The sequence below is a fragment of the Cydia amplana genome, chromosome 5, assembly GCF_948474715.1.
Source record: "Cydia amplana chromosome 5, ilCydAmpl1.1, whole genome shotgun sequence".
NCBI classification, from domain to species: domain Eukaryota; kingdom Metazoa; phylum Arthropoda; class Insecta; order Lepidoptera; family Tortricidae; genus Cydia; species Cydia amplana.
In genome coordinates this window covers 743,786-766,092 of record NC_086073.1, presented here as the reverse complement: position 1 = coordinate 766,092, position 22,307 = coordinate 743,786, and the positions used below count along the sequence as shown (strand labels likewise).

At 39.5% G+C, this 22,307-nt stretch overlaps 1 protein-coding gene across 1 annotated transcript in view; it reads right to left on the bottom strand.

Moving 5' to 3' along the window:
• The window catches only part of LOC134647815 (long-chain-fatty-acid--CoA ligase 4), an 85,098-nt gene that overhangs the window by 22,492 nt on the left and 40,299 nt on the right, over window positions 1–22,307 (bottom strand). Inside the window, exon 3 of the mRNA XM_063502142.1 lies at window positions 677–812. Within this exon, the coding sequence (XP_063358212.1) occupies window positions 677–812 (136 nt within the window). The remainder of the gene's footprint in view (window positions 1–676; window positions 813–22,307) is intronic.

Below are 22,307 nucleotides of genomic sequence, written 5' to 3'. Positions count from 1 at the left end.
TATCTACATTCTTTCGCATTTCGAATTATCGAATTTTTAATTACCTAATTAAGATAACCGATTTTGGCATTAAGGTGTATTTATTATATTATAAACTAGCTTTAAGGCTCAGTTTCATTGGTCGATATGGCCCTCAGGCGGGCTACGGAAGATTTCCGTATTTAAAGCATACCGTAGGGCCCACTTTCGGGGGACTGTTTTCATTGGTCGATGGGGCCCGTAAGCGGTGTGCAGGAGATTTCCAAAACTCATGCCATTATGAGTTTCACTAGGCTTAAAGCTGCTTCCCGCCGGCGGAAAGTTATCCGCATGCATACTGCATTGACTAAGCTATCGACTTATGAGCTTCACTAGTCGCTAAACCGCCTGCGACAGCATGAGTCCCCACATGCTATCTATCGACTGAGTTATTGACCAATACTCCTGAGCCTTTAATTCCATAAGGGCTCATTTAGACGATGCGAGAACTCACATGCTAGTTTCATTACATTGCGGATTTTGATCGGTCGGTTAAATTGGACGTAACCAACAGTCCGCAATGTAACTAAAATCGCATGCGAGTTCGCGCGCCATCTTAATCAGCTCTAACTCAGCTACATAACCACCGCATGAGATACTGGTAAAGCTACTAAAAGCTACTAGCTACATAACTAATAAAAGTGTGGACAAAGTTTACCTTGATCCGGCGGGACAGCGCCCTCTTGCGCCAGGGCCGCTGCAGCACGAGGTGCACGGGGAACGTGAGTACGTCGAACACGAGCGCCACCGCTCGGATCGCCTTCAGCGCCGCGGAGACCCACCATGACTCCGGCCTGCAACAAATATTAACTATTAGTGTAGGCGTCAATAGAATAGAATTTATAGAATATACATATTATTATTCGTAAACACTAAAACAAAATAAAAGTAAGAAGAACAAGAAGAAAGTGCCACGAAATTAGTCTCATCTCAGCATGTTGCTGGCGACTTCCAGCACTGATCTTCCGATGAGACCACCGAGTGAGAAAAATCACGGCAGCAGCAATAGTCGTTAAATCAAGTTAGAGGGTCAACAAGAGGCTTGAGAACTTCTACCTAAAATTGTCAAGTTATCCACTCGCTCGTCAAAATCGAATGCCAATAAGAGTTAGTTTCTTATACTCGTATCGGTTAGAGGGTTTGAAAAGGTTTGAAACATTTAAACAAATTTTGAATATGATATTCAAACGTCATTGATATCGACATCTTAAATCTAACCAAAACTACCAAGCATTTTGTTATGAATTACGACTTTATGTCGTCATATCATCCTCCATGATAAGCACAAACCAACTAGGTAGGTATTGCAATTTGCAACACAAATGGCAATTTCGCTTGCCATTTCCTATCATCGGAGCCACATCAAACATTAACTGAACTACCTATAATGAAACCAAATACAGTGAAACCATCAAAGCAAATAGGTAGGTCAAACAGTGATTTAGGTTTGAATTTGTCACCTATTCCCAATTGATGTTAGTATGCAAATCATTTTGATGGAATAGCGTTAAATGAAAGATTATTTTTTGTCAAGTAAACAGATGTTGTTTTGAAATGGGTAAATGAGGACTAAATTCCCTTCGAGCCGCTTTCTTCGATATGCCTATTGTTTGTAAATTGGGAGTTGCGAAATGAACGCAGCAAGCAACAAACAACAACAGCTAAATTTGCTAACAGGGGAGACAATGTCGCGCGTTACATAACTGTACTTGTAACAACATACTTAACGGATCGTAGTTAGAGTATCTAATACCTTTAAACGAGCAATTCTTGTTATATATATATATTTCGGGGATCTCGGAAACGGCTCTAACGATTTCGATGAAATTTGCTATATGGGGGTTTTTGGGGGCGAAAAATCGATCTAGCTAGGTCTTATCTCTGGGAAAACGCGCATTTTCGAGTTTTTTTATGTTTTCCGAGCGAAGCTCGGTCACCCAGATATTAATATATAAATAAGGATATCATTGCGATAAGATTTACGAATAGACAGTTAACAGGTATGACGACGATAAAGCACGGACACGTGTATTAATAGTTCCAGACAAAATAAATATCATATGTTCAGTTTTCTTGCTTGAGTTCCTGCTGAGATTTAATACTTTAAATGGACACAAAACATTTTGTGAAGTTATCACAAGTTTATGAAGTTTTTGTCGAATTTTACATGTGTGTCACACTCACATTAAGCTAATTTTACGGCTATCGTTAACGCTACCCATGCACTGTTATAGTTCGTTTTTTTAGTATTAGAAAAAGACTACGCGATCTCGACGTGTCTTTTAATTGAAAAACGCTTTTTTTATCAGTAACTTTTACTTATGAAAGCAAAAAATGTAAATAATCGTATATGATTCATTATTGTTACATATTTGCAGTGACATGTTTTTTAAAAGTGTTTTTTAATAAAAAGACACGTCATGATTGTTTACGTTTTTTCTAATGCTAAAAAAACGAACAATAGTGCTCGAAAATAGAGCTCTTCGAAAAATATGTCGCGCGAGTGACTAAAAATGCGTGGTTTGAACTTTTTTTGCTTTCAAATAAGACTTTTGGCGTGACAAAGTGCTTGTCCATCGAAACCTGTCATACTACCTAAGGCAGATTTGGTTCATAGAATTTTAACGCTTCAATCTCAGAGCTGCATACAAATATGCTCAGAATGCTCTAGTGGCGCATAGATAACATATCCCGGAGCTCATGTCGAACGTACCAAATCCGCAATACAGTTAGAATTATTTTTGGGTGAATTAAATTTTTAGTGTCATTCGTTAATCGTTGCCATGGTTTTTTTCCCATCGACAACTCTTAACCTCTTGTCTGCGGATGGATAGGTGATCATGACCGAATTTTTAGAATTTTGAGAATTAGTTAATGTAGTGAATATGTTTTCCTCCCCTCATAGACGTATAATATCTACAACTAGTTAAAGTTAGCATGGTCATTTACATTAATAACTACAAGGAACCACGCGATAATTACTATTTTATTTGTATGATTTAGCGGGTTCCTGATATTTCGGCACTAAAATGATCATGTTCACAAAGTTAACTATAGCTATGAAGTATCTACACTACGTCGCATTCCTAACGTAGCTTCCTAGGGGAATCTAAAGGCTATCCATATCATTAAGTTAATTGTAAAAGCCTTAAACGCCAATCTAGTGCCATAGAAGGGCCTAATCGCAGTTGCGGAAAAACAGCATTCAATGAAAGGGATCAAGGCACACAGGTAGTTTTATACTTATTTCCAACTCAAGTGAACGTCATTTTAATTTCCTACGTTATGGAACCTGTTCTGGTCAATTTCGGCACTTAGGAGGAAAATTGATATTAAATTGTGTTTATACACTAGACTAGTTAACCCGGCCGTAGTAGGTATATAGGTATGTTAAAAACGGGTTTAAAAAACATAAGATTGATTGATTGCGAGTGATTCTGTTTTTATCAATAGAAGTAAAACCAAACATACCAGTTTCAGAATAATGGTGGTTAGACTAGTTACTTATACGCGTTAAAATAGTAATTTAGAATCAATTTAAAAGTGGAATAATTACTGTCTTGGGTGAGACTTGAACCCACGGCCTCTGGATCAGTTCAAGTCTCACCCAAGACAGTAATTTTTCCACTTTTAAATTTATTCTAAGCTTAATAGCATCGGTCACAGACGAAACGCTTGTAAAAAAATAAAATAGTAATTTGCTCGTAAATCCTTGAACAAAAAACCCAACGAATTGCTAACAACTTTTAGTGTTCCAGCGTTCCAACATTCTAAATCACGCACGCAATCGCCGACAACTTTTAATTCCTGACTAAAATGACCACCCTAGGCACCATATAACGTCATCTTTTTGTATTTTATCCTTAATTAGAATTTTTTGGACTGGGACTGAAATTGAGGATTTCTTATAATCTGGTCAGGGAACATTCGCGTGGATTTTGCAGACAATTGGCCGCGATTCGCACGGGGTCATTGCCACGCCGAGGCCGCGGGGCCGGAAACCGTAGCTTCCTTGGGTTCGCCGCGAATTTAGAGGCCGCCTGATGTAAGATAAGTCGAATACTTTGTTTTTCAAGTGTACCTTGCAGCGTACAAATCAGTATAAACCGTCAGGTGTTTCTGAGTCATCTGTTTAGTGCGTTTTATTGGTTTCTCATTTGTGACCTTAATAATTACGGAAAATAAATACCTACCGATATACCGATTTGCCGCGAATTTATAGGTCGCGCCTGGTGTAAGATTAAGTCGAATAGTTTGTTTTTAAGTGTACCTTGCAGTGTAAACATACACGGTCAGGATGTTTGTGGGTCATTTTTTGCATCATTCACAGCTCCTTTTGTTTTTTTACTACGGACTTAATAAATGGCGATAACGCGACAACAATGCGATGAACCAAACGAACCTGATGTTTTATGATAAAAATAAAATACTTGATACTTTATGATAAATGTGTTTTGTATTTATTTGTATGTTTGTTGTATTTTAACGAATAAATGAATGTCAAAAAAGACGCAAACGCAACTTTTAATCACGGTAACTTCATAATAAGAAATACCTAACAGCCGACTTAAGCCCATCTTTGCATATTAAACATGGTTGGTTCCATTTTATTTGGAGCCTGGAGCGCTCACTATTGAGTGAAAAACATTGTACTAAAATAATTAAGACCCCATGCATTCTCTTACCTTCACCTATAGAATGTGTATGCGTAATCAGAAGATACTCCCACATAACCTACCTGATGAATAGGTACTCCATAAATAGCTTGGTCGTCGATCAGAATATACATGTTGCAAAATGGCGCGGTTTTGGAATGAGATGCAATGCCAATTCACAACATTCAGGATCGAGCATAAATATCTATACTCGCCGGTAATAAACGGTACAACACGATAAAATAACCAAAGGATATCACGCACTGGACTGACCTTATGCTGCAGCAATGGCGGAATCCTCTCGATGCGACTGGTTCTTCTTTTACGTTCAGCACCTTTTCTTCTTTCACACGCCGGCCGGCGGTACGTTAAACAGTCTTAGGCCTTTTGTCACGCACGATATATCACTAAAACACTTAGTTTTGGAGGCTTAAAACATATAAAGCGATTTTAAATCGATAGCGGTCGATACGCATGCCGCGGCGTCTCGCTAGTTCTCTTTTTCGCCAACAGAGGCGCTGCTGAGGCGTTGTCCTTAGCGTGTCGTCCGAGCAGTTTCGGACGATCCTATTGGCTAAAATGTCAATATTGTATCGTTGTGAAGTGCGTTTTGACTTTGCATCGATAAACGGTAGAAGCGCGCGGAATTTTGATTAATTACTTAAAAACTAAACGTTAAGAACGGAACATTCCGCCCACCAAAATACCAATGGGATTTTCCCGAAAGAAAAAGAAAACGTTACTTAACTATTGGTAAAACTACGATTTACGAAACTAATCTTAAAACTAGGGAATGCTGATAATGGGAGCGATTATTCGGATGGAAGAGGACATAGTTTGACCAGGGGCCTTTTAACTAAGTTATCCTTCGCGGTTCGCACGGTAGCCACCCGAACTACTCCGTCAGGTCCGTTATGGAGAGAGACAACTCGTCCCAACGGCCAATGAAGAGGAGGTCGGTTCTCGTCTTTGATAAGTACGATTGAATTTACGGTTAACGGTGTTGAGTCTTTGGTCCATTTTGCCCGCAGAGTTAAGGCGTGTAGGTACTCATTTTACCAGCGTTTCCAGAACTGCTGTTGGAACGCTTGGATGAGCTGCCATCGGTTTAGTCGATTAAGTTTAACGTCCGTATAGTCAGCGTCTGGGACTGCTGTCAGGGGTTCTAATGTCAGGAAGTGACCGGGTGTGAGGACGTTCAGATCGTTAGGGTCGGAACTTAAAGGACACAAAGGCCTCGAGTTCATAATCGATTCAATTTGGGTGAAACATGTCGATAATTGTTCGAAGGTTAAGACCTGGTCGCCAACGATGCGATATAAATGTGTCTTGGCGGCCTTAATCTGGATCTCCCATATCCCTCCAAAGTGTGGAGCGGACGGGGGGTTGCGTTTGAAAGTGATACGTTCTGCGTGCGAGGCTCGTTCGATACATTCCGCTAGTTGTGAGCTCGCGCCGACAAAGTTAGTACCACAATCCGAATGTATGACGTTACAACGGCCACGGCGGGAAACGAAACGACGTAAGGCTGCGATGAAGCCGTCGGTTGATAGCGTTGACACTACCTCCAAGTGCACGGCCTTTGTGCTTAGGCACACAAACAGGCATAAGTAAGCCTTGTCGATTTTCGCACCGCGATGGGATCCGAGTTTGATGCGAAATGGACCACCGAAATCAACGCCGACTACAGAGAACGGCTTAGCCTGATTGACTCGAAAGTCAGGAAGGTCGCTCATGAACGGTTGCAGAGGCTGCGGATGAAGACGATAGCAACGGATGCATTTCGAAAGCTGGTGTCGTATCGCTCGCCTAGCCGCGAGGATCCAGAATTGTTGCAGGACTAAATAATGAGTCGTATTTAGACCAGGGTGAAAGGTTTTCCGATGGACGGATTCGATTACGCGTGTCGTAAGTACACACTTTCTAGGCAATAACGCAGGGTGCTTATGTTCGAATTCTAAGCCGGAGCGCGCAAGTCGTCCGCCCACCCTGAGAATGCCTTGGTCGTCTAGGAACGGATTTAGTTTGCGAAGACTACGAGGTAGCTGTTTTCGCAACCTAAGTTTCGATATGACATCGGAAAAATGACGATCTTGGAAATGCTTGACGATTTCTAGTAGCGCGCGATGGCGCTCGATGTCCGTTATGAGCAAGCTTTCAGATCGTGAAGCGGTGCTACGCGCGTTGGTACAAAACCTACGCACGTAAGCTAGAATGCGACAGACTTTGTCCAACGACGAATATCTCTCTAACAGCTGATCGATTATTGACGTTTGCTTGATAGGTTCGGTTTGGCTTGTTACGAGAGTTACACGACGCTGTTCGGAAAGTACGACGTTATCGGTGTTGCGATCTTTCGATAGATCTGTTGGCCATTCAGACGGTGAGTGAGAGAGCCACTCTGGGCCCGCCCACCATAGCGTATTGGTGAGAAGTTCCCGAGGCATCTGCCCTCGTGAACAGATATCTGCGGGATTCGTTCCAGAGGGAACGTGTCTCCAGCAAGCGGTAGGAACGATGTCCTGCACGTGGCTAACACGATTTGCGACGAATGTCACCCAACGAGAGGACGGAGCGCGTAACCAAGCCAATGTAACGGTTGAGTCGCACCAAAGGTAAGTTTCTTCGACAGGCAGCCGCAGCGTGTCCTTGACGAACTTGATGAGATCTGCAAGCAGCACTGCTGCGCACAATTCTAATCTGGGCAAAGATTGTTTCCGGAGAGGACAAACTCTCGCCTTTGCGCAAACGAGGTGGACGCGAACGGAGCCATCAGACTCGGTGACACGTAGATATACGACGGCGCCATACGCTACCTCAGAACTGTCACAAAATCCGTGCAACTGATACGATTGAACACCTTCGATGGTGAATTTGCGAGGGATTTCAGATCTCTAACTTGAGGAAGTTGCTGAGAGAAATTGCTCCATTGGGACACAATTTCCGGAGGAGGAGTTTCATCCCACGAAGAGCCGAGAATCCAAAGTTTTTGGATCAAGGCTTTGGCTTGGATTGTCAATGGGGACAAGAAACCCAAAGGGTCGAAGATTCTGGCGACCTCACTTAGAATCGTTCGTTTGGTACACGGTTGATTCGAAGGTTGGACGTTAAAAACGAACGAGTCTGAAGCGGGTTCCCATTTAAGGCCAAGGACCTTAACGGTGGTGTCTTCGGCTTCGGTAAATGCGATGGCGTCCGAGAGACACATTTCCGAAGGCAAATCCCTTAGAAGTTCGGGTCGGTTGCTTACCCATTTTCGTAGCTCGAAAGCGCCGAGCTTGAAGAGTGCGATAACCTGTGACTTGATGTCACAAGCGTCATCCAGCGAAGAACTTCCGGTAACGACGTCATCGACGTAAATAGCAGAAGTTAGAACGGTTTTGGCCTTCGGGTGCTTATGACCTTCATCGTTGGCCAATTGCTGGATCGTTCGGCAAGCAAGAAACGGAGCCGAGGAGACCCCGTACGTTACGGTGTTCAACACGTATTCCTGAAGAGGCTCATCTGGGTGAGCTCGCCAGAGAATACGCTGGTAATCCCGGTGATGCGGAGCAACGGTAATTTGACGGTACATTTGGCGCACGTCGGCCATAAAGACCACTTCGTGCTCCCGGTAATGAAGAAGAATCTCCGCAATGTTGGATTGTAACTTTGGGCCTGTTAATAGCGAGTCGTTAAGCGATTTGGAATGCGCATCTCTAGCTGAAGCGTCAAAAACAACGCGAAGCTTCGTTGTGGCGCTCTCAGGGCGCAGAATGCAGTGATGCGGCACATAAAACTTGCCTTGACCCATGTGCTTAGCAGGCACCAAAGTCATGTGACCACTTTCGATGTAGTCGGTCATGAAATCAACATATTGTTGTTTCAAGTCTGGATCACGAGAAAGGCGCTTTTCGATAGCATGGAAGCGTCGTAACGCTATCTCCCGAGAGCCTTCAAACACAGGCTCAGCGTTATCTTTGAAGGGGAGACAGACGATGTACCTACCAGTCTCGTCACGGTAATGCTCGTTTGTGAAACTATTTTCACAGAGCTGTTCATCTGGGGTTAATCGGGAAGAATGTGGAACGGTATCGATTTCCCAGAAGCGTTGAACGATATTGTTTAAGCTGTCATCCATATTAGGTGTAGGTACACTTAATAAAGACGACGATGCTAGTCGGATTCTTCCGACAATCAGCCATCCGAAGACAGAGTTGAGAGCACGCGGTTTATTGACGCAGCGTTTCAAACGTTGGTCGAGAAGTGACTCAGCAAAGACATCGGCAGCGAGCAAGACATCAATTGGACCAGGAATATCAAAACCAGGATCAGCTAACGGTAATGTTTTGAGTTCTTCCCATCCACTCGTATTGAGTCTTCCGATTGGTTGTTCATCACAAATGTGCGGTGAAACAAACATTTCCAGGCGAAAATGTACGGTATCCTTGGCACCTATATCGCATGTGACCTTGCCAGTCACTGTTGCGGGTGCACCTCCTAGGCCGCAGGGCCCCTCACTAGTCGGTGTAGGCTCCAACTTTAGCCGTTGAGCCGCTTGTGTAGTGAGAAGATTGTTTTGACTTCCGGCGTCCAATAACGCCCGGAATGTCTGAAACTCGCCTGAAGCATCACGAATTTGGACGAGCGCGGTTGCCAGTAGCACGGTCGTATTCGAAGGTGAATTGGACGGAGTCAACGATTCTTTAGCCAGTAAGACGACTGAGCTTGATTTTTCACCAGAAGGTTCAGGATTGCTGGCAGCTTGCTCTCGGTGCAACAGAGTGTGGTGCTTCCGCTTGCATTTCTGACAAGAGAATATCGATGTGCATCGTCGCACTGAATGAGACGCGTTAAGACAGTTGTAGCACCATTTCCTCTCCGTGGTAATAGCCATTCGTTCATCCACCGATTTAGCTATAAAGTCCTTGCAGGCTGATATGTTGTGCTCTTCTCTTCACCACAGAAGGAACATTTTCGGACAACTTTCGGAGTTCCCGAAACTTTCGGTTTCACCTCTTGTTTGTCACCACCCTTTGGAAGAGGGTTCACGGTAGGAGAGAGGAGTGTATGCGTGACGCTATGTCGCTTCGGTTTCTGTAAAGTTCCCGTTGCCTCTTTAGAAGTATTCGCGTTTTTAGAAGTAACGGCGGTAAAGTGCGTATCGCGCAATAAAGCTTCGCTTTTCGCGTGTAAAAATGCCCTAATTTGCTTGTACTGCGGCATCTCCACGTTAGTGTGTTTCTCCTCAAACTCGCGTCGCAGCTTTGTATCTAACTTGGCTAGAATATTATAACACAGGACAAAGTCCCAATGTTCGGTCGGTAACTTCAACTGTTTTAAAATAGTTAGATTTTCATCGATTGTATCTAGCGCATGTCGAAAATCTTGAGCGCTAGTCGTTTTAAAACTGACATCTAAAATGTCACGCCAACACGTAAAAGCTAAGTCGCGTTTGTCCTCGTAACGGGACTTGAGAGCCTCGTATGCACTTGAATAATGTTCACTTGCCACAGGAAACGTTCTGATTAACGATAAAGCGTCACCGCGTAAAACGGACACTAAATAATGAAATTTCTCAATTTCACTCAAAAGGGTCGATTCGTGAATAAGCGCATTGTAAGTCGCGATGAACTCGGGCCATTCCTTAATAGTACCCGAAAAGGTCGGTAGCGAAATTTTTGGAAGTCGCATATTACTACTATGCGAACCCGGTGTTATGTCCTGTCTCGAAATACCCGGTTGTTGAGACGAACACGGTGAAAATTTACGCTGTAAGGCCACTACGTTAAAATACGCTTCGTCGAATCGTTCCTGAATCTCGTTCTCACTGTCGTCGACCTCATCATCCCCTAATAAATCCGAAATGATAAGATGAGACTCTTGAAAACTATCAGCGATGTTTTTTATCTCCTGACAATATGAAAGAAATAATTCAACTTGTGAATCATCGGTATTGGCTAAGGTCCCTATTTCCAAAGCCTTCGCTATACGGTTATACGCTATAGTTCGTTTACGTCGTAAACTCGGTAAGTTGTTGACAGTGTAAGTTGTATCGTATAAGCATTTTTATATTCTGTGATACTTTTATATTATATAGTATTATTCCAAGCTTATCAACGTAACGGTTTAATAAAACAATATGGCCATACAGTGAACCAACATAAAGTGCTTGTAATATTAGTTCTAATGACAGTTATTGAAAGCCCGCCAAATCTATACTTTGAGCGATATATGTTATCTGTGACTCTTAGCTTTTGCCTGTAAACTTGTAGAGAATTACGGCAAGATGAGAAACCAGCTTTGTACAACGAATATTAATTATAAACCTGTCAAGAAGAACATCGTCTTTACATTTTTAAGCAGTATACGAATCCCCAGAGCGAGGCCCACAGGGTGAGCTAACAATTCAGAAGCAGGGATAAGCTGCTCCAGCTTGCTTTAAAACCGACGCCCGCCAGTTGGAAAAGACGCTATTTCTATAAATTGGGAGCCAATGGTCAGAGAATTCCACTTATTTTCATCTGTTTTGGCAGTCAGAAGAGTGATTGATTAGCTACTAACAATCTGAGAGTTGGAGAAAGTGATATCCGAATAAGGAAAACTAACCTATTTGAACAAACTTTACACTAAGATAACATTGCGAGATTTGTTTTTGTGTCGTGAATTAACACCAATAGCTGTTATACTCAAGTGATTAATAATATGTGTTTGGCTTTTCGTGAGCATATTGATTGTTAATGGGAATAATTTTCAAGGAAAATCTGGTTCATAATTGTTACCTATGAATTTCACACTGAATTACTGGCTGTAAATATCATGCTATATGTGTAGGTACTTGATTTGTTTTTATATTGTCCGTTTTAACAGTAAAAGTGAAGTATGGAAAGATTCCATGGTTGTAGTATGTACAAGGTGTGATAGAAGTAAGAAAGTGAATTGCTAGTACCTACTGGTACACCATAAAGAGAAGTGAGTAAGTAGGTCTCTTGATAAGGCGCACACATAAAAATAAGTGGAGGGATTGTTGTAACATTCATCTCATTCACATAGATATATAGGATAAGCCAGCCATCAGTTATTTTCACTTGGCCGGAATGGACATTTAAATTAAAAATAGCTCTTCTCATTAATTAATAAATGATTGCGACAAAGAATAAATGATTGCGATGAATAAGTGATTATTATGATTATAATGATTATGGAGAACTTTTGACAAACATGTTGAAACTGGGATAGGACAGCTCTTAGAGAATTATTATTATGATATAATGGCATTAGGTAATAAGTGTGAGATATCCAGTAATAAAGCTGTTTCAGGTAACAGGTAGGAAAAAAAAATAGATACCTAACCATTTTGAGTCAGTTTATATCACCAGAGTACAATACTAGGCACAGGTTGATTTTGATAGCCTGAGCACATGAGAGAAACTGATGCTTGAAATTTATACATGGAGCCAGTTAGGGTCTTATGGAAGTAAAGTATACGCTACAAATTATTAAAATACTGACCGTTGACTAGTATCTTAGGATGATTTGAGAATATATAAACTTTGTTTGACATTTAAAGTAGTAACTGGTTGTATTGCCATATGCAGCATAGTCATCAAACATTCATACCTAGAGATGCGCAATGACATAATCTTATGTTCGGTACTAGCTAAGGTAGAATTTAGAGAGGAAGATACTCCTATTATTCAACAAGCTGTTAAGACATACAAGAAAACTTCTGTGTGAGAGAAGTATACTAGTATGCATACATAGTGATTCAGAGTGAAAGTAAAGGGTAAACATGTTTACTATCAAAGCAAGATATATATTTTTAAGATGTTATTAAATGGAAAAATAATAATGATGATACTTGTGAAAAGTTGTGATCAATTTGAGGTTTATTAATTATAAAGTGGTATTCATAGTTGTTGTAAAATGAAATGCTAAGCAAGTTAATACTAGTGATAATAATTTGAAATACAAGAGAGTCAAGAGAATGAAAAACTTAAATTTTGCATGTTACTGTTTAAGATGATAAAGATGTTGTTTTATCTTTCTGTTGAAATTGTGATGAGATCACTACAAGAGTAACAGTATGAGTAATATGAATATATTGAAATTGTGAAAGATATATTCAATACAACTTGTTGGAGTGAAACAGAGAAATTTGTGATATTATTAAGAGATATGTAGGTACTTATCCATGATCATTTTCTGAAAGCGAGTCAGATAATTTTGTGACCAAGAAAAATATTTTATAATAATTTGTAAGAGTGAATTTATAAATATATTTGTCTAAAAATAATAGAGTGATTTAGTACAAAAGACATGCAATTATTAAAGTTGAGTGAGCTATATTATATGGTACATACATTAACAGTGAGGCATTGCAGATGAAGAGCTGCAATGATGTAATAAATGAATAACAGTGAGTCAATAATATGTAAATCCATGTATTTTTGTATTAAGTGAGCAACAGTGAGTCAATGACATGTTAGTCATGTATTGATGTAACAAGTAATAGTGAGCCAATGATATATTTAAATCCATGTATTTTTGTATTAAGTGAGCAACAGTGAGTCAATGACATGTTAGTCCATGTACTGATGTAACAAGTAATAGTGAGTCAATTATATATGTGAATTCATGTATTTTAATAAGAAATGAGTAGCTGACGTGAGTCCATATATTGATATAGTAAATGAGTAACAGTGAATCACTGACATGTAAATCCATGTATTGATGTATTGAGTCAATGACATGTTGGTCCATGTATTGATGTAACAAGTAATAGTGAGCCAATGATATATGTGAATCCATGTATTTTAGTATGAAATGAGTAACAGTGAGTAACTGACGTGAGTCCATATATTGATATATATTGATATAGTAAATGAGTAACAGTGAATCGCTGACATGTAAATCCATGTATTGATGTATTGAGTCAATGACATGTAAGTCCATGTATTGATGTATTAAGTGAGTAACAGTGAGTCAATGTAATGATGTATTAAGTGATTAACAGTGAGTCAATGATATATGTGAAGCCATGTATTTTTGTATTAAATGAGTAACAGTGAGTAACTGACATGAGTCCATGTATTGATAAGTATAGTTAATGAGTACCAGTGAATCACTGACATGTAAGTCCATGTATTGATGTATTAAGTGAGTCAATGACGTGAATCCATGTATTGATGTATTAAGTGATTAACAGTGAATCAATGATGTAAATCCATGTATTAAATGAGTAATAGTGAGTCTATGTAATGATGTATTAAGTGATTAACAGCGAGTCAATGACATGTAAATCCATGTATTGAAGTATTAAGTGAGTCAATGACATGTGAATCCATGTATTGATGTATTAAGTGAGTAACAGTGAATCAATGATGTATTGATGTATTAAATGAGTAACAGTGAGTCCATGTCATGATGCATTAAGTGATTAACAGTGAGTCAATGACATGTGAATCCATGTATTGATGTATTAAGTATCAGTGAGTCAATGACATGAGAACCCATATATTGATGTATTAAGAGAATACCAGTGAGTTAATGATGTAAATCCATGTATTAAATAAGTAACAGTGAGTCAATAACATGTGAATGCGTGTATTGATGTAACAGTGAGTCAATAACATGTGAAAGCGTTATTGATGTAACAGTGAGTCAATGACATGTAAATGCATGCATTGATGTAGTTTGTAAGAAACAGTGAGTCAATAACATGTGAAGGCATGTATTGATGTAGTTAATAAGAGTGAGTCGTTGCAGGCATTGGAGGAATGCCTGTAATGATGCAGTTCATAAGTTGAGTAATATTGATTATTTTGTCTATTGTTCTGTTGTGCATTATGTGTAATGTGGATTATTTATGTTTAACTCTTTAAAACGCAGAGACGCGTTGTACCCAGGATTGGCCGAATATAAGCATTTCTATATTCTGTGATACTTTTATATTATATAGTATTATTCCAAGCTTATCAACGTAACGGTTTAATAAAACAATATGGCCATACAGTGAACCAACATAAAGTGCTTGTAATATTAGTTCTAATGACAGTTATTGAAAGCCCGCCAAATCTATACTTTGAGCGATATATGTTATCTGTGACTCTTAGCTTTTGCCTGTAAACTTGTAGAGAATTACGGCAAGATGAGAAACCAGCTTTGTACAACGAATATTAATTATAAACCTGTCAAGAAGAACATCGTCTTTACATTTTTAAGCAGTATACGAATCCCCAGAGCGAGGCCCACAGGGTGAGCTAACAATCGGTACCTTTTTTACCTACACTGGATTTAGATTTACGCCTTTTTAGGTAAGACATTGTTTAAGGTTAGAAAACAATGTTTACTAAATACGCAATAATATACGCTAAAACAACAAGCTCGTATTTAAAAACACTATACGTTATCAGTGATAGCATAATAAAAAACAGCGTCGATGTTTGTATAACGCGGCAACTATTAAAACCGGCACCCCGAGTTCGCGGAATTAATGTAGTAAAATTAATCAATTTAGTCAATTTATACGAAAATGAACTCAAAAGGCACTCGGTACGGTTATCGATAATCGGTAAAGTCGATAGAAAATAAAATGAAAGAAAGTCCAGTATAAAAATGTTATAACACGAAATTAATTTGAGAAATCCGGAACTACTAAAGTGAATACCTAATTAAACGTTTACAATACCTATCTTCCTTCAACGTTATTAATACGATAAGTTGGATTTCCAAAATATAATGACAATTTCCAATACGGTAAGTCAAGCGGTAAGAAATAAGAAAATTAGTCGAGTTATAAGAATTCCGAACACCTGTGTACTAAACACGCTCAAGACCCGAGTCGCCGTATGCTACGCCTCGGACGAGGGGTCAAGTTATGTGGTTCTTTGAACAAAGGGAGAAGACCAACGAAACGCGTGATTGAACTACGTACAAAACTCCGTAAGACGGAGGTCTCGTTACACTGGGAAGTTAATTCTCAGAATACCCGTAGGTAGGAAATATTGTACCTAAGTTGTAGTTTTCGTTACAAAATTATAGGATTAGGTACTTAACAATTCGGTTATAAATGATTCGGTATATTTCGATAGTTTTAGTGAAATGATTAAGCAGTTTTAAATTCGGTAGACGCTGGAGTAAGCGAGACAACATGAACCAAAGACTATGATTTTAACTTCGTAATTACGCGATAGATTGACGTTGCAATTCGTTTACACGGTAGGAAAGGATATTAAACGAGTATTAACGACAATGTTAGAAGGTTACGAAGTGAAATTGGTACTTGGTAGGCCGAGTGTGAATAGAGGTCAAAAGGTCGTTCCCTGGTTTCGGCACCAACATATGTTGCAAAATGGCGCGGTTTTGGAATGAGATGCAATGCCAATTCACAACATTCAGGATCGAGCATAAATATCTATACTCGCCGGTAATAAACGGTACAACACGATAAAATAACCAAAGGATATCACGCACTGGACTGACCTTATGCTGCAGCAATGGCGGAATCCTCTCGATGCGACTGGTTCTTCTTTTACGTTCAGCACCTTTTCTTCTTTCACACGCCGGCCGGCGGTACGTTAAACAGTCTTAGGCCTTTTGTCACGCACGATATATCACTAAAACACTTAGTTTTGGAGGCTTAAAACATAAAGCGATTTTAAATCGATAGCGGTCGATACGCATCCCGCGGCGTCTCGCTAGTTCTCTTTTTCGCCAACAGAGGCGCTGCTGAGGCGTTGTCCTTAGCGTGTCGTCCGAGCAGTTTCGGACGATCCTATTGGCTAAAATGTCAATATTGTATCGTTGTGAAGTGCGTTTTGGCTTTGCATCGATAAACGGTAGAAGCGCGCGGAATTTTGATTAATTTGTAATGTGGTGAATGTCCACTTTTAGTGTTTAGCAGTAACGCTTTGGTTTACTGCGACATAAACGCATATTGCTTGTGTCAGCGCAACCTAACGTGTATAAAACAATAGGCATTTAGAGAATAAACGTTCAGAATGTTCTTATACTAGCACGCATAAGGTGTTTGACTTCCACTAACTCCTCACCCGACTCTGCTCGTCAATATACTTGCCATAGAAGGAACCTATAATATCTGATGGCGACCCAGACCAGTGAACCAACAAGGAACTAACACTCAAGAAAGAAGGAAAAATCAAGCAAGAAAAAAAAAGAAGAACCACTTTTTCAACACCAATCCACGCAGTCAGAACCAACCAGCTTATCAAGAATCAAGAAACATCCTGAGAAGAACCAACCAACATCAAAAAGCGGAAACCGCGTTAAGAAAAGGAATTAAGAAGAGCGAAGAGCGCTGTCCAGGGTATCCCGGCTCGCAAATCAAGAGGTGTCCAGGTAACCCTGACTGATAACTCCCGGCCCATTTCAAGAGGAGTCCAGGGTTATCCCGGCCCACTAACATCGTCGTAAGCAGAGCCAGCCATACGAAGCGTCAAGCGAGCGCCACATGCAGGTGCCAGCTCGCCAGGCCACGCCAGCAGCAGCAAGAATGCCGGTCGCGAACTCGCACCGGACCGGACGAAGACGAAGCCGAGGACGGCCAGCCACGCAGCAATAGGATGTAAATCCTACATGTAATTTATCATTTTAATTACTTTTCTCTAAAAGCCAGCATTTATTTTTCCAATTCAGTAGCAGTCATATTTAAATCATTCATAATTATTAAAGGTTGTCGCTAAACTCAATTTCGTTTCGAGCATAAATAATTTTCATAAGAAGTCATAATATAATATTAAATATTAACGGTGTCGAATAGTGTCCTCAATCATGTATGTTGCAATTTGCAGCGCGTGCCACGCGTTGTGCGCACGTCGACAGAAAACTTAACTAGGCCGCGAGACTTTGCCGCGAGTTAGAATATTTTAATAAGCGATGAATGAAATTTGATACATCGCATAACGATTAAATAATTAACAACTCAATTCAATAAAATTATTTAATTGTTTCTTAGTAATGATTGATACTTTAGCTACGTGTCGGACTGATCACCTGATATACAGCGAAAGTTTGATTTATTACATCATTTTTTTTAATTTTCGAAGTAAATAATAATGTTTATTTTATAGAAAGCTTACAGTACGGTACAAGTTTGAGAAGTTTTAAGGAGTTTTTAGGCACATTTATTTATAAAATGTGACCTCATAGCTAGAGAGCACTAGTCCTTCGTACTTGATCATAGTGTGATATACAGTATCCTCCGTGAAAGTTGTAGGAGACTTATTGTCTTAATGTATTTGTGTCTCTAGGTACAGGCAGAGCCGTACAGCCTGGCCTGATATGCCATTTTATAGAGTTGATAAAGGGTGACCATGCCCTAGGTGTTTATTGAAGAATTGCTATGGATAGCATTGATAGGTGAAGGGTGCGCACAGAGGCGCAACCCAGTTATGTCCTTGATCATAGTCGACCTTATAGGTGTCCGTGAAAGGCTTAACATTTAATACGGCATTAGTTTATTTTATTATCAGAATTATGGGAGATACCGTAACTATAAACAGCGAGAGTGAATATTTTAAAGTTGAATACTAATTGTTTCTAAATGTTTTAAAGTTGAATAGTAAATGTTTTAAAGATGAAGAGTAGGTAAATGTTTTTAAAGAAGGAGATTTATATTTTAGGAGAAAAGGAAGTAAATTAATATTTTAACGTTTGAGAGATGACAACATTTTAAGTGATGATATTTTCTTATTAGCACAACGATTTTTTTTCTTTTCCTTAATAGGACTACGACACTTACGACACATAAGAACCTAGCCAAATAAAAATTGTTTGCATTATACCTATATAATTTGTTAATATTTTTTTGTATTGATTTCAGAAAAAATTGTAAACAAGTAACACGCGTTTAAATTTTTTCTTCTGCCACCCCGGCGGTGAGAGGAACTTTCGGGGGAGGTGTAATGTGGTGAATGTCCACTTTTAGTGTTTAGCAGTAACGCTTTGGTTTACTGCGACATAAACGCATATTGCTTGTGTCAGCGCAACCTAACGTGTATAAAACAATAGGCATTTAGAGAATAAACGTTCAGAATGTTCTTATACTAGCACGCATAAGGTGTTTGACTTCCACTAACTCCTCACCCGACTCTGCTCGTCAATATACTTGCCATAGAAGGAACCTATAATATCTGAAATTACTTAAAAACTAAACGTTAAGAACGGAACAATACACCTACGGTGCCTACGAGTGATAACCAGCAAGTATAAACGTAGGGCTACAAGTATTTTAAATATAGTTATAATATGTCCATCGCGTCCGAGATAGGTCAGTGTCACAGCGGCGGGGAGTCCGGATGCATCCTGCCGCGACCGTGACCCACAAGCGGCCGCATCGCGCTTGCGTACTGAACAACACTGACAACGCTCTGATCAGTTGTAAATCTTATGTATTTGCAATAAGGTTTACATATGTCAGTGTGTGGATGTAAACGAACAGTGTACGTGAGCGCTAAGGTTGGGAGTATTTGTTGAGGGTTGGGGGTTCAGGTTAGAATAGCTGCAGAGCCTGCAGATGGGTAGAGAATGGGTTGTGAACGGATAAGCTGCAGGGCTCAAAATCAGGGGCACCATGATAGATGCACCAGTGACATTAACCATGTTTCTTAAATATGAGAGAACGATCAAAGACGTAGAAAAACCAAAGAATCTTCAGTTGCTAAGGAAGCCCGGGAGGACTAAAATCAAACATTTGTAAGAGTCTCAAGAAACACAACAACACAGTTTATAAGTCAGAGATAAATTGGGAAAACTTCCATGAACCTTATCTCAATTAAAGTTGGCTTTTCTTATCAAGGCCCATAACATAAATCATCAGGACAATAAGAGAGGAACTGAAAGAATTCCAGAGTAGGTACATTTGTCGGCTTCAGCCAGCCCTGCAGCTTTGTTATGCGTATACACGAACTTTTTGTATGTTCTCCATTTAGATGTTCGCATGCATACCTATGCAGCTTGCGGGAGCGTTGCCAACTCGCTTTGTCATATCAATAAAAGCTTACCCTGTATGGTGACACATTGGACAATAAGGCTTGTATATTGCAGGTTCCAGATTCTTAAATAATGACAAAGACACTATGATGGCGACTAACGTCGTTCATGCTTGTATTAAATTGAAAGTATGGGACAGAATTACCATAAATTAAACAAGCATTTATTAAACAAGCAATATTGAGTCCAAAATCTAAATCTAAACGATACTATTAAGAGAACAGCATCGGGCGCTAAGTTCTGCTACTGCCATGGGGTTAGGACAAGAGTAGAAGTGGCAAAATAAACAAGAATGATTATTTTACCATCATCATTCATCATCATCATTTTTTTTTATTGTTTAGATTTTGTGTCCAAAATTTTAAGAGTTAAATAAATAAATAAATATTATAGGACATTCTTACACAAATTGACTAAGTCCCACGGTAAGCTCAAGAAGGCTTGTGTTGTGGGTACTCAGACAACGATATATATAACATACAAATACATAAATACATAGAAAACACCCAAGACTCAGGAACAAATATCTGTGTTAATCACACAAATAAATGCCCTTACTAGGATTCGAACCCAGGACCGCGGCTTAACAGGCAGGGTCACTACCCACTAGGCCAGACCGGTCGTCACAACCCATTCAGTTATATGTTTTTAGGGTTCCGTAGCCAAATGGCAAAAAACGGAACCCTTATAGATTCGTCATGTCTGTCTGTCTGTCTGTCTGTCTGTCTGTCCGTCTGTCTGTCCGTCCGTATGTCACAGCCACTTTTCTCCGAAACTATAAGAACTATACTGTTGAAACTTGGTAAGTAGATGTATTCTGTGAACCGCATTAAGATTTTCACACAAAAATAGAAAAAAAACAATACATTTTTGGGGTTTCCCATACTTCGAACTGAAACTCAAATAATTTTTTTTTCATCAAACCCATACGTGTGGGGTATCTATGGATAGGTCTTCAAAAATGATATTGAGGTTTCTAATATCATTTTTTTCTAAACTGAATAGTTTGCGCGAGAGACACTTCCAAAGTGGTAAAATGTGTGTGTCCCCCCCCCTGTAACTTCTAAAATAAGAGAATGATAAAACTAAAAAAAACATATGATGTACATTACCATGTAAACTTCCACCGAAAATTGGTTTGAACGAGATCTAGTAAGTAGTTTTTTTTTATACGTCATAAATCGCCTAAATACGGAACCCTTCATGGGCGAGTCCGACTCGCACTTGGCCGCTTTTTTAGTTGTCTTTCACCTTTTAGTGTTTGTTCCTCTCTCATTTTCTCAAAGGTTAGCTGGTAGAGATCTCTATTAGGGATAAGTTCATATACTTACATCTTTTACTCTGTTGTTAATGTTTCGTGTAAACTTGTTTATGTGCAATAAAGTAACATACATACATACATACATTATCATTTACCCTTTAAAGCATCGATCAAGCTAGGGTCTATGATAGTATTAACACGTTGCTGCTGGAAATGGGTCGTTTTGGCCCGATGCACTATAACAAATTGCCACATTGGAAGTGTTGATGAAGTAAATTATGATGATTTGGTTTAACGGCTCCACTAATCTCATCGAGAGTCCAACGAGAATTGCATCTGGCTTAGATCCAAGTAGCTCAAGTCACGGTCAAAAAAGTTGTCGCAAATGGAAATGCAATTTCGTTCAGCGCCTCCATTTAACGTTGCGATCCCATAAATAACAATTCAAATTTTGCAAAATGTTACTCAGCTACTAACAGATAAATCAAGTATTCTTTATATAATTTTGTTACTGTCTCTCGTATTTGTTTCTTATACTAAGAACAGTAGTAACTCGATTAGCTATTTCTACGTTCTGAGCATTCGTTTTCATGATCCATCAAATTTGATGAATTATCATGCTGCTTTGAGCCGTGTCGTATAAAATTTCTTAGTGAAAGACGAATAACAAATCACATTTACCGCCTAACGTAACAAGGTAAAACCCGAGTCCCGTGCGACAACATCAAGCTCGATTTACTCTATTACATGACAGCAAGCGTAATTCCGAAAGGTCAAATGGTCTCATTATCACCATTAATTTGCGCAAATGGACATCGCCGGAGCAATTTCACCGGAACGTAATAAACGCTGCCCAAACTCTTGTAAATCTCCACACTTCAACCAGAAAACGAGTAGATTTTCCTAATAGTCCGTGATTTAGTTACATTCTGTCTTCAGATTTTGGATGGGAATAAGTAAAACTAATTACATTTGGCTAGACTGGCTCGTCATGATACTTATGAATTTAATTAAATTCTTTAGCAGGTGTTAAAGTTAAGTTATGGAGCCACGGCACCTGCTGGCGTTATGAGAATTTTTCTTTTGTATTTTTAGAAAATGTAGAGTACCTGGAGCTAGGATATTAACATGCTCAGGTGCAGGTACCCCACAGGCAAATTTAAATGGTATACGAGTATCTGATTCGTATTACGTTCCGCAATGCTCATAACATAATTATTACTTTGCGTGTGTATAGTATATCGAACGATATTTCGTTCATTTTCGGACTGACTCGCACAACATAATTAATTGATTAGGTACTGTTATCATACATATTTCATTAGCAGGTGTCTAGTTGCTATCCGAGGTTATCATTGACATAGGTATTGTCAATATCACAC